At 35.8% G+C, this 13679-nt stretch overlaps 1 protein-coding gene across 2 annotated transcripts; it reads left to right on the top strand.

Annotated features, from left to right (window-relative positions):
* Positions 1 to 776: 776 nt before the first annotated feature.
* Positions 777 to 13409, top strand: LOC108320652 (protein HEAT STRESS TOLERANT DWD 1). Of its 2 annotated transcripts, XM_017552148.2 has the most exons (14): positions 777 to 970; positions 1336 to 1493; positions 4269 to 4333; positions 4478 to 4641; positions 4954 to 5032; positions 5346 to 5525; positions 5619 to 5717; positions 11111 to 11276; positions 11393 to 11499; positions 11635 to 11774; positions 11860 to 11932; positions 12330 to 12445; positions 12695 to 12812; positions 12906 to 13409. In XM_017552148.2, exons 3-14 carry the CDS (start codon positions 4286 to 4288, stop codon positions 13038 to 13040), a joined length of 1425 nt encoding a protein of 474 aa, XP_017407637.1. In that variant the 5' UTR covers positions 777 to 970; positions 1336 to 1493; positions 4269 to 4285; the 3' UTR covers positions 13041 to 13409. The 2 variants fall into 2 exon arrangements, with proteins under 2 accessions (XP_017407637.1, XP_017407646.1); XM_017552157.2 differs by lacking the exon at positions 1336 to 1493.
* The last annotated feature ends 270 nt before the right edge of the window (positions 13410 to 13679 follow it).

Here is a 13679-nt window from a genome sequence, read left to right as displayed (position 1 = left end):
TTTTCCTTAAACGGATGTTTGACATCCGTTTTTCCTTAAACGGATGTTTGACATCCGTTTTTCCTTAAACGGATGTTGACATCCGTTGAAGGATGTCAACTCCGTTTAAAGGTTACGTTTTTTATTTTAGGGTTTTATTTCAAGGTTTATTCGAATACGAGGAAACACTCCACACACTGCACCACTCCATGCACTGCACCACGAGAGGGAGACTGCTTGATAATTCTTTCCACCACCACCAACCTTTGCAACTTGTAGTATCTCACAACGACGAAAGAAAAATATTTTACTCATGTACGAGACTAGAATAGGCTATTAATGAAATAGGTTGTGAATGGGTAAAATTAAAAAATAATAACCCTAAAAATAAAATTTTACTCAGGGACAGAATAGTAAAAGGGAGGTGGAGGGAGAAAGATGTGGTGGTGGAGGGAGCAACACCCAAATCTGGCCGGTTGCTCATAAACCACTTATCATGGATCCTTTGATTTATTTTATCATCTGCTGGACTGTTGGGCCAATAACTTAAACGCTAATCCAATTGCGGCCAATCTTTGACCTAGTTGACTGCGGATGAACCGAACGGTCTTGAGTGGATGGACCGAACGGTGCTAAATGTTAACCGGTCTCCCCTAGATAGGATACACTACCCATTATTAAAAATATAAAAAAAAAATTGTTAAATTTACTTACCCTAATTTAAGCTTTCTTTATACATTGTTATAAAAAAAAAATTATGTTAAATTTACTTACCCTAATTTAAGCTTTCTTTGTACATTGTTTCTTTCAATGAGCTCGTGACAGTGCCCGCCTACAAACAAGGGTTTGGTTTCTTCTACCTCTGCTCTCCACAAAGCCACTTCAACAGAGCTGTTCCGCTACACTCTGCGTCCTATCGCTCTGTCAGAGCTGTTCTGTTTCTCTCCGCTCTGTTCTGCGCAGCACTGCACGTCACCGCTCCGGAGCTCAGGTTTGTAATATCAGAACCTTTTAGCCAGAAACTGATGTAAAAAAAAGTTGGCTGATTTTTCTGATTTCTAGACAAGGTTTCACCTGTTTATGTAGTGACACTCAATACCTCTGATTCTTCTTTAACCATGCTACTAATAATAAATAAATTCGTAAACATCAAATTTAGAGGTGCCCAAGGCCAGCCCTGACCTTTTTTTATAGTTAGCCATTTTTTCAAAGCCCCTAGACTCTAAAACCCTATGAAATGGATTATGATTGAATCAGGACCGATAAGCCCAAACCTCATTTTTTTGTATACGACCTTAGACATTTTCCATTTCTTTCTGGACAAACATTTACCTACGAGCTCTACATCAACTGCAGCGGCAGCACAGAGGTGAAGGCAGACGCACGGTGGTACAGGGACAACACACAGTGGAGTCAACGGTGACGGCAGCGGTGGTACAGGGACAACACACAGTGGAGTCAACTGTGACGGCAGCGCACGGTGGTAGAGGTGGCGGAGAAGAATCGTGAACGAGGTTAGCATGACCTTTAGGATTTCATTCTCTTTCTTAGCTTCTTCAAGCTTAAGGTGCCGATTTCAGCTTTGATGAATACTATTCAAGGTGGTTGGTGACTTATCCATTTGAACGAGCAAGTTTTCTTAGCAAATTGAGAACATCATTCTTAGAACTAGAAGATAGGTGGTAAGAAAATAAACATGTTTCCCAGTCTTGGCAATGTTTCATGCCAAAGAAGGAAAAAGATTGAGTGTTTGAAGAAGGGTGTTGGGTTAAAAGGAAGGAAGTTTGAAGAGATATTATAATGGGTTTTATAGTGTGATTTCATTTGCTCCGTTTCTGGTTAGGAAATCTTGTAGGAAGATCTTTGGTTGAGGTATAATTGGAAAATAATTTGTAGTGAGGTAGTCAGCCCTTGAATATTTGCATATATGTTGTTTTCTGTTGTCTGTAATCCGTCATTTCCATTAGTATTCATATTGAAATGACCAGTGTAGCGGTTGAACTTGTGGATTTTTGTTGTTGCTGTTATAGTTCGTTAGAAATAGTGAGAAATGATATTTTTTGACATGTTACTATGAAGTGAGTTGATTATTCCTTAGCATCTGATGGATTGGGAAACCTAATTCTTAGGTCAAATATACTTGTGATGTTGCTTATCTCGTAATTCATATGCGTCTATGATTATCTTTCCTTGATCTCTATTTTGTTGTGGGCTAGTGGCTTGTCTTTGGAGAAATTTTGGTTGCCATATAGCATAGCTAGAGCTCTTATGTTTTCTAATATGGAATTTGTAGAACGCCTGCTTCATTTAGCTTTGTATTTGTAACAAGTTTATAGTTCTCTATGCCTTTTAATATGGAAATAACTGTGCTTTCGTTTTTTTTTGGAAATAGTGTTACTTGGTTTAGATGTTGGGTCTTGGAGCAACAATATATAGCCTAGGGTTTAGAGAATCCACAATTTCAAATTGTGAGAAAAGCCTCTCTGCTCCATGGGGGTTGTTTAAGGCTATTTATACCCTCCTTGATTCCACATGATAGAGCCAGTTCTGAGTTGGTTTGCCTTTTCTTCCTCCCTTTTCTCTAATGTTGCTCGATTTATAAAATGTAATACATTGCCATCAAACTCTTAATTATTCTAATATATGAAGGCAGCATAGCCTTCTCTGTTCTGAATGTATTAAGACTTTTACGATGAATGAAATTGAAGTTAGGGAGAGTTTTTCTGAGGGTATAATTGTACTAAAACGTATTTCTTACAATTATAAATTATTTGTAACTAGGAAATTATTGCTTTCTGAGATTGGTCATGGATTGTTATTGTGCATTGGAGGAGCTAACTGGCAAAGGAGCTTACTTGCTTTTCAATTATTGTTGAGAAATTTTGATGACTGCGTGGAAGGGGAAGTTCTTGTTTTTAGTGAGGCTGTTTTTGTTTCAAATATTGAGACTTGATACCTGGTAGTGATGAACTAAAGGTTGTAAGTAGGAGTTGTGGATAGCTATTGCAGAGTGTCTGTTATTAGAATATTCTCCCTCCTTCACTCTATCTTTAGATGAATAATGGTTCTTAGTTGTTATGTGTGTTTTCCTTTCAATTCATATGCATTGGAAGATAGTTGATGAAATTCGTTGATGAAATTCAATATTTAATAACTGTGAAATGATATGACCCGTAGTTAGGACTGGGGACCAGAAAGCTTCATCATCTTGATATTTACATATAACCCTTATACTAAAATTTGGAGTTACCTTTTCCATGACATGGCGGTATTGGTGTATAAGGAAGTATTTTTGATAAAGGTTCCTAATTTCTTGTTTATGATCATTTACAAAATATATGCTCTTGAGGAGTTGTAGTTGCTGACTATTTCAAACTAGAACCGTATGTGTCGAGCATGTATGCTTGACTCTGTTTTATTGGGAATAGGCATCTCGATGAGCTTATTACTTCAGACTGTAAAAAAGCTCTTCCCCGGAAAAGTAATATAGTTAAATACAAGTATATGTAATTATTTTTTTAGCATTTATAACTGATTCACTAACTGTTTACTTCATCTTCTAATATAGTTTAGTGTTATGTTTTCCAGTTGTGTATTGAGCGTTTGGGATGCTCAATAATATATTTATCACATTTGGGCAGGTTAACCGTGGTCTTTCTAGACTTTGACATATTTTTTATTATCTTTTGACATGGACAGTAACTTCTGAATTCTTCAATAATTTGCATAATGATATGATTTTTTTTCCTATTGAGATAGTTTATTAGTGTGTTTTACCTTAAACAAGTGTGATGCAAAATTGTTTCTGGACATAAAATTTGATAAAAAGGAAGACTCATGGGCTAGTCCTGACCCATAGGGCTTTGGGTATCTAGCTTGTGGACTTTTTTTTATAAAGGATTTTTTTTGGCCCTATGGACTTTTTTGGCCCCAACCCACATGGGCTAGGGCCAAATCCTATCAAATGGGCTAACTTGACAGGTCTAATCAAATTCATGCTTTCATGATGTGTGAAAAATACAAGGGCATACAAGTTCTTTTGGTAGTGTGTGTATTTTGTCCCCCTTTTACTTTCTGGTTGTCTTCACCATAAGCTTTCTCTATTCTCTACTCTTTAATTCTACTCTGATTTTTGTGTCCTCAATAAAAAACTTTGATTATTATTATTATCTCTTTGTTTAGTGATAAACAATTGTTGAGTGCTTTGTGTATTATTATTGCAGAATTTGGCTTAGTAAGTTGTTATGCAATTTCTTTATTGACTTCTTCATCTTCTTTCATCTTCTCAGTTCCAAACTAATTGAATATGACTCGGGGCATAAAACACCGGAAGAAAGCCAAGAACAAAAACAAGGTTAAATCTCCTTTCCTATTCAAAGCTGCTTATTATTATTATTATTATTATTATTATTATTGTAACCTTGCTTCATTATGGTCTTTTGTGGACAATTGTCATTGTTTTTCTTTATTTTTGTTTAAATTTATGGAAAAAAATCAGGGCTCTAAGAAAGAGGACGGGTCTTCTTCATCTTTGGCTCCACAAATTCCAGCTAAGGTGTGGCAACCCGGGGTGGATAAGTTAGAGGAAGGTGAAGAGCTTCAGTGTGACCCTTCTGCTTACAATTCTCTTCATGCTTTTCACATTGGATGGCCCTGTTTGAGGTCTTTTTCCTGGCTCTTATTTCTGTTCAGTCATTTGTGTTTTTGTTTTTCTGTTTGAATCAGTAGTGAGAAAAACTGAGCATATTTTGATAAACTAACCTGTTTTTCTTTTTCTTGTATTGTTGTTTTTGATAACAATGAAACCATAATTTGTTATGTAAAGTTCCTTTCGAGTAGACATTGCAATTCAATTGAGAATCTTGGCCAACTTTACTGGGCATTTGCTTTACTTTCTGCATATTATCGTTAATCTTCTATTTTTGGTTGTCATCAGTAAGTAATCTTCTATTTATGTTTTGGGACTTTTGACAGCTTTGATATTCTACATGACTCTCTGGGTTTGGTTCGAACAGAATTTCCACATACAGTATATTTCATGGCAGGGACTCAGGTCAATGTTGTTTCTTATATTTGTTTTTGTTTGAGGATGTTTCATTATTCAAATTGAAGATGGTTAGTATTCATGAGCAATATCACATGGGGTAGCATATATTAGGCTTTGTGGTTATGAGAGAACTTTTCCTTTAGAGGACTTTTGAGTTTTGAAAACAATTATTTTTCTTTATTATAATTGGTCATTCTTTTGAGAAGAATTAACGCATAGCAACTAATAGTTATTTCGTCCACTAGCTTTGGTTCCTTTGTCTTTTTTCATTTTGCTTCTTTTGATTGAGACTCATGTTATGGCACTGCATGAAGCACAGGCAGAGAAACCTTCTTGGAATTCTATTGGAATTTTTAAAGTATCAAATATTTCTGGAAAGAGACGGGTACCGGTACCTAAAGTTGAAACTGATGACTCTGGAATGGATGGTGAGGATAGTGATAGTGATGATGACAGTGAGGATGAAGATGAAGGTGTTGCTCAGGGTCCCAGTTTGCAGGTACATTGCTCTTCATTTGAGTATTTATTGTTTCATTTCTTCACTGCTTTAGATTTGATTATTATGTCCTTTTCATACTTTTGTTAACTACAGTTACGGAAGGTTGCACACCAAGGATGTATCAACCGTATTCGCTCCATGCCACAAAATCCCCATATATGTGCAGCTTGGGCTGATACAGGTTATGTACAGGTTGGACTTTTAAACCCTTTGATTTCATTTTCTAATTTGTCATAAATTTCAAGAAAACGTTTCCTTGTGTTTTTGGAATTAATGTGATTTGGCAATTTTCATTATTATGTGATAAAATGAATGAAAGTAAAACTGCTATATTATATAAAAGTGTTGTTTCATAGTCATATCGACTTTGTTTTAAGACAGTGTAATGCTAAATGTTCACGAAATGGCATGTGGCTAAGGCTAAGATTGACTATTATCTTAAGTCCTAGTATTTTATGGTTTTGGATGCTATTCCTAGTTACATTACACTACAAATTCTGTTTTAAGTTTTCTGAGAAGTATGGATTGGACCTTGACTAAGGAAATATTTGGTAAAATGCTAGTGGTTTCCTAAATAAGTAATTAGATTAGTTTTCTTAATTTACTCAGAAATGAATTTAGATTCTAGCTGTTCATGAAATGAGCTCTTATTTGGCTCTTTTAAGCTCTTCTGCAGTGTCAAAACTTTCCTTGATGTTATCGGAAGGGTTATTTTAATTTGGCAATTGTCTTCCAAATATGCAACTAAGACAAAAGGTTCATAAAGGGAATGGGCACAGTATATTATTTGATGGTTCAAGTTCTTTTTAGCTAGTTCTATTGTCCAGTTTTGTTTTAAATGCTGTTAGTTGTCCATGAGTTGACATCCCAGATTTTGCTAAAGCTAGTTGAGCCATTGTATAAGTTCAGCATTTCCACAATGTTGAATTAAGCAGAATAGAGAAAAAGCTGCACAGAACCCCTAAAAGATCTGACTTAAAGAGTTGAGAGAAACTAAAATTTTTATTACTCACTTCTATAAACCCTAATGCAGCATACTACCCTTTTTATAAGGGATAGTAGTTCAACATACAAGGAAAATAAGGAAGCTCCTAAAAACCTACTAGAAATACATTACATTTCAACACCCACTTTCTTGTCTCTTTTCTCCACGTGTCTTCTTTCTTCTCCATCCTGCTTTTTCCCCATTGTTGTTTTGCCACCACCAACCGCTATGCAAAAGTGGCCACCATGGGTATTCCGCTTCACCACCACCTTGTTGTAGCCACCATAGCTGAAATTTGATACCATTGATCTTAAATTTAATTTCTATGTTCCAAGCTTGGTGCATACAATCATATGCTCAAACTTGACGAAGGAGTGTTTAATAATGACTATCTTCTGTTGTATAACATTTTTAAAGCTACTCTTATTGTATCAATCATGTCATAGGCGGTGGTAGCCTTTATCTTTGGTAATTAATGTGATTATATGTGATATTCTAGCTCCATGTATAGTTTACTCGTTGGTTATTGGTTTTGAGTATTGTTTGTAAACTTTAGACTGGAAATATAAGAAAAAGAGCTTAATAGATTGATTATCTCTCAACTGACCTGTGTTATTTATAGAAGGAAATTATGCTAGGGATATCCAGGTAATTTTTGCTAATAGGTAAACAACTCCTAGGTACAACACAGCAATTTTCCAATACAACTATGAATTACCTATTATAACAACTACGTATATTTAATACCTATTCTAACACTTCCCCTCAAGTTGAAGCATACAAATTCTTAACACACATCTGCAAGTTGATCATTGGATCAAACAAACTTAGTACAAATTTCCTTGGAGAACTTTTCTCAAATAAAATGTGAGTCAAGTGAATTTAGTCCTCTCATGGAACACTAAATTGAAAGTAATGTGGAGAGCAACTTGGTTGTCACAACAATACATCTTCATTTTTTGAATCTCACATGTTTTTAATTCTTGAAGTTGTTTCACCCATACAAGTTCACAAGTGGGAGACATCATTGCTCTATATTCAACTTGAGCACTAGATCAGGCAACACAATTTTGTTTCTTGCTTTTCCAAGAAATAATGTTTCCTCCAATGAGAACATCATAACTTCTAGTGGAGCGTCTATCCATAGCAGATCTTGTTAAATCAACATCTCAATATCCATAAATTTCGGTATATACTTTATATTTATACAATAGGCCTTGCCCTAAAGTCTTTTTGAGGTATCTTAAGATGCAGATGATAGCATTTCAATGACCAATACAAGGATTTGCATAAATTGACTAACAACACCCACACTGCAAAAGATAGATTAGGTATAGTAATAATAAGATAAATAAATTTCCTAACAAAGTCTTTTACATCTCTCTGGACCAGAGAGGTTGACCGTGGTCTGCTAGAGATTTTTGATTTGGATCCATTGGGCAACATATAACCAGTCATACATGTTTCTTCCAAGATATCTACAGCATATTTACTTTGAGAAACTACAATGCCTTTCTTTGATTTAGCCACTTCAATGCCAAGAAAGTATGAGACTCCCAAGATCTTTAGTTCAAAAGTGATTACATAAGTGTTCCTTTAGTTGTGAGATTCTAGTGGCTTCATTTCATGTAATAACATGTCAACAACATGCACAACTATGTAAACACATTTTCCACACAAGGTATGACAATAAAAAATTGAATGATTTGACTTACTATGCCCATTCCAAAAGTTTGAACAATGTGACTAGATTTTCCAAACCAAACTCAAGGAGATTGTTTGAGACCATAGAGAGACTGATGTAACTTACAAACTAAGCTAGACTTCACCTAATCAACAAAACTAACAGGTTAGGTAAATCTCCTCTTCTAAATGACCATGAAAGAAAGCAATTTTTATATCTAATTGATGAAGAGGTCAACTGACATATTACTGCCATGGCAAAGAAGTGAGACAATTGTCATTATGGCTATGAGAGAAAACGTATCAGGAACTAAGTCCCATGTTCCATTACGTTCAAGAGCCTACATTTCATCAATCATGGCTTGTCTCCATTCAGGATGATCAAGTGCCTTTATTACATTGTTAGAAATGAAAATGGAAGATATAGAGAAGATAAAAGAGTTGTAAGTAGGATGAGGATTGCATCTAGAGTGAGTACCATTTTGAATGCTAATTGACCAACTGAAATCTTCATTATTAGGAGATGGAGTATGGAACGATGATGGTGAAGGATTTGATGAAGAGGACTCACCATGTAGCATTGAACTAGTCATTGAGTTCAATTGTTGGGGGGTGATAAGAAGAGAAGGAGATGGTCTAGGTGAATTGGGCTGATCATGCGAATTTGAATTATTTGGAGACTTGGAACAATGTTAGAGGGAGGATACTCAAAGGGCTCAACTAAAGGCACAAACAAGACTTGTTGGATAGAGTTAACATCTTGTATGGAGGAAGAGAAAAAGAGTTTCTTAAAAAAAATGGCGCTTATAGGCATGTGATATCTTGTAGTGTTAGCTAAAACATTGATGCCCTTTTTGAAGACTCAAATACCCTCAAAGACACATTTAATAGTTTGGTTAGGTTCAAGAGTCTAGGGATGGTTATTTTGGGGGAGGATGAAGAGGTGGAGACTACGGGAGCTGAGACAGAATTAGACCGCAAGCAGATGGAGATGTCTGCTTTATCGGTTGAAGGCCTCACTCAACCACAAACGATGAAGCCGCACGATTTGATAGGGGACTGAACGAGATTGATTTTGATCGAAAGTGGAGCGAGCCACAATTTCACAGGTAAGAGACTGGTAGAGGAACTGGGTTTACCCATGGAGGATACCCAACCGTACCAAGTGAGCTTGGGGGATGAGCAGAGGAAGAAAACCAACACGAAACAAACGGTTGAAGGCAGGGGGAAAGAACCGAGCGGTAGAAAGGCAAGGGAAAGCGAGCCGAGCGGTAAAAGAAGTTATTTTACAGGGAAGAATAGGAAACTCCTCACCTTCAAGGAAATAATGAAGACGGGAAGATGGCCCCATAAATTTTGTCTCTTATCTTGACCACCACCCAAGCCTCTAGACCTGAATTGGTGGGCAGTAGCCAATGGGTTCCCTTCATATGATAACAAGATGATGAAGAGGAGCCATGAGACCAAGTTTTTTGGTTCCAACCTTGAGGACAAGGTTGTTCTGCAGCGAGGAGTAGTGTTAGGACTTGGAAAGTATATGAAAGGAGAAAGAGAGTAGAGAAATAAGGGAGAGTACCTAATTGCTGAGTAGTTAAGGGGAGCGGGAAAGGTGTCTATATAAGAGACCTCTTTTGTAGTTTCGAGTAGTTAGTTACTACATTCATTGTACAGGTTCTAAACCTGGTGTGGGAGGTTAAGCTCCCGGATTCTTGATTGTATTCTTTGTTCTTGGAGCTTATTGGTGAGAGAGTGTTAGGTCTCAAATACCTAACAATGTGGAAACCCAAGTACAACAAGAATACATCAATAAAAGTGATAAAAATAATGAAACCCAAAGAATGAAACTCGACTTGGACCCCGGATCCCAAATATCATAATGAGTTATAGAGAAGACAAAGTTGCATCTTGATTAAATTCCTTTTGAAAAAGAAGATCAAATGTTTTCCTAATTGACATGACTCACATGTTAGGACTTGAAGTTTTCTGAGTTTGGTAATCATCCTTTTTAATTTTTATAAATGTAGATGTCCCAAGCGATCGTGTAGAAGCTTAGGAGATGGGGATGCTAAACATGACATTGACGGTCTATGCGTAGATAGTAGAGTACCCTATGATCATGTCCTTCACTAATAAGTCGACTTGTACTGTGCTCTTGTATATTAAAAGAATTTTGCATCAAAGGTTATTGAACAATTTAAAGATTTAATTAATTGACTTAAGGAAATTAGGTTAAAAGGACAATGAGAGACATAAAGAACATGCTTTATGTTCAAAGATGAAGAAAGGGAGATTTGACCAATTCCTTGAGAAGTAACTTTGGATCCACTAGCTAAATTAATAACATTAGGTATTTTAGGATGATAAATGGAAGAAAATAAGGAACATTACTAGAAATGTGATCAAAAGCACTTGAGCCGATTATCCATATCGATAGACTTAAACATTCCAATGTTTGAGAGATGCAAGCTTTGACAGATCAGTGAAAGGGTGTGCTTTGCTTCCTGACTTCGAACTGAGTTATTCTTGATATTATTCATTAGAAAAATGTGGTTCAACCATATTGGATTGGAAGATGTTTGTTGTCTTGCTAGGAAAAGCATTCAAGGATAAACATTTATTTTGAATGTGGCCAATTCTTTTAGAAAAGAAACATTGAGGACATTTGTATCCACTTGAGGAAAGGAAGACATTGCTAGCTACCTATATTAAATACCTATTATAACAATTTCCTATATTTCATACCTATTTTAACATTAACATAATTAAATTTCTGAAATTCTTAAATTATTATTAGCAGATATGGTTAAACATTGTGAAGTGTATTTTCTGTCTTCTCTTTTAATCAGAAAATATATGTACCGTTCCCAGCCATGCCTTCTTTTTAGTATATAGTTTGATACTTGAGAACAATTTGTAGGTCTGGGACCTAAGCTCTCATCTCAATGCTCTGGCTGAGACCGAAACAGAAGGTGTCCAAGGAGTTGCAGCAGTTTTCACTCAGGACCCATTGCATAAATTTAAACACAAAGACGAAGGTTATGCTATAGACTGGAGTCTTCTTGTTCCTGGAAGGCTTGTATCTGGTAATCTTTAGTTCTACATTTCAGTTTATCTATATTGTTTTATTTTTCCTTGGTATGTCTTCATATTTTGTGATATTTTTGTGATATTAAGCTTGACAACGATCTTCATTTTTAAGGGGATTGTGATAATAGCATTTATCTGTGGGAGCCTACATCTGCTGGAACATGGAATGTTGATAATGCTCCATTTACTGGACATACTGGTAGTGTTGAAGATCTGCAAGTACGTGTACTAATATGCATGGGAATAGTTGCTCTTGTAGTTTCAGTATAATATATTTTGAATACAATCTCTCACATTAGTAGTTTGTCTTTATTTATAAATGTGATAGTTGTAATGTTCAATTAATCCCTGCAGTGGAGCCCTACAGAACCTCACGTTTTTGCTTCTTGTTCTGTGGATGGAAATATTGCTATATGGGATATCCGTTTGGGGAAGTCACCGGCTGCATCTTTTAAGGCACATAATGCTGACGTGAATGTCATATCATGGAACAGGTATTGATTAATTCATAATTCTATGGTGTTCCATGAATTGCCATTCCAGATCTCTTCATTGCTTTGTGTGCTTTGTATTGAACAGGTTGGCTAGTTGTATGTTGGCCTCGGGAAGTGATGATGGGACTATTTCTATTCGTGATCTCAGACTGCTCAAGGTATAGGTAGTGATCACAACGATTAAAAAGATGGTAAACATGCTTCATTTATAACGGGAAGGCTACTGTGTGCGTGTGATGTTCTCTTATGTGGATGGTGTTTCATGTTATGTTATACCCAGCTTCCTTGAGTTCCAGTGTTCATATTACATCATTAATTGTAAAGCTGTCATCTGACTTTCTTTTCCCTTTTTTCGTTATCACATCCATCTTTTATCTTTCATTTTTATACCTGTAAATCCATGTGAAGGACTGAAGATGCATTATGGGGAAGAAATATTATTGTGGGAATGTGATTTAGAAAGTAACTTTCACGATGTTTAATTTGTTTCAGCTTATTGATTTACTTTTTGTTGTTATTAAAGCTGACATGAAAAGAGCATTTATTTATGGGCAGGAAGGAGATTCTTTGGTAGCACATTTTGAATACCACAAACATCCAATCACATCCATTGAGTGGAGTCCACATGAAGCCTCTTCATTGGCTGTTTCATCTGCTGATAATCAGCTTACGTAAGTACAACTTTTGATACTATTCACAGAGATTTAGTGGGAAAATATCTTCACACGTAATATTTGACACGGAACTTTATGGTATCCTTTGATCCAAATAGCTGACTGACACGACTTGGTGGTAAAATGCTTAGTTGTTTTTTTTTAATCTTTGGGTTTGACCCTTCGCCCAGGACCTAATCCTACCTCTTTGTTTTTGCTACTTTATTATGATGTGGGATTTAAGAAGTTTTATAACCTTTCACACAGAATATGGGACCTTTCATTAGAAAAGGATGAAGAAGAGGAGGCTGAATTTAAAGCTAAAACCAGAGAACAAGTTAATGCTCCTGAAGATCTGCCTCCCCAACTATTGTTTATTCACCAGGTAATTCCAAATGCTCAACTCTGTTTATCTGAATGGTAGAATAAACTCCCGCATTAACTGTTCATTCGTTTATTTTTCCTTGAATAAAAACAGGGACAGAAAGACCTGAAGGAATTACATTGGCACGCACAGATTCCTGGAATGATTGTTTCTACAGCAGCAGATGGATTCAACATACTTATGCCTTCAAATATTCAGAGCACACTGCCATCAGATGGTGCTTTATAAGACACACTCTCTTCATGTTTTCAAGCCAACCGGTTACAAGTTGGATAAGCTGTTTGCAATCACCGTGAATCTACTTGAATATTGGAGAAAGTTTCTTTGTACTCTTTTTTTTGCTTTTGGTTCTTATTGTTTCTTCTTCGCCCATGCTTAAAGTTTTGTGGATTATCTGCTTCAGCTTGGTATGCTTCACTTAATTTTGATGCAATTTTCGTGTATGCTGTCTAAACTGATGCTGATAGTAAGGTTAGAATGGAAACAAACAAGCTAATTTAGCCGAATATTTGTTTATATACCCGTCTTAAATTCATCGTTATATTTGTACGGAATTTTGATAACTAGGATGCTAAATTTTAATGTGATCTTGTGTTATTCTACTGTTTTCAAGTTAATTGAAATATTAACATTGATTGGGGCATAATAATGGTTTTGTTAAGTTAAAATAAAGTATTTTTTATTAAAGAATAATATATTGGGTCTTGTGTATGGGCTCGCCGCAATGGAGGAAGTCTAGTCTTGAGCTATTTCTTTCTAAAGCCACTGTTTTTCATATGCACTTCTAAAATTTTAAATTTTACCTTGTGGTATTAAATGATAGTGGATGGAGATTATTAGTTTTGCTTTTGTGATGTGGTTTTTCCG

This window comes from Vigna angularis, chromosome 1 (genome assembly GCF_016808095.1).
Source record: "Vigna angularis cultivar LongXiaoDou No.4 chromosome 1, ASM1680809v1, whole genome shotgun sequence".
NCBI classification, from domain to species: Eukaryota; Viridiplantae; Streptophyta; class Magnoliopsida; order Fabales; family Fabaceae; genus Vigna; species Vigna angularis.
The sequence above is the reverse complement of the archived record's forward strand: the minus strand, read 5'-3'. Positions and strand labels throughout refer to the sequence as shown.

What these genes read in the sequence shown, in the direction of transcription:
- LOC108320652 (XM_017552157.2), top strand. Translation starts at nt 4,286, where the DNA reads ATGACTCGGGGCATAAAACACCGGAAGAAAGCCAAGAACAAAAACAAG. An exon ending in AATGTCATATCATGGAACAG is followed by an intron (nt 11,775 to 11,859) that starts GTATTGATTAAT and finishes TGTATTGAACAG; the next exon opens with GTTGGCTAGTTGTATGTTGG. An exon ending in TCTGCTGATAATCAGCTTAC is followed by an intron (nt 12,446 to 12,694) that starts GTAAGTACAACT and finishes CCTTTCACACAG; the next exon opens with AATATGGGACCTTTCATTAG.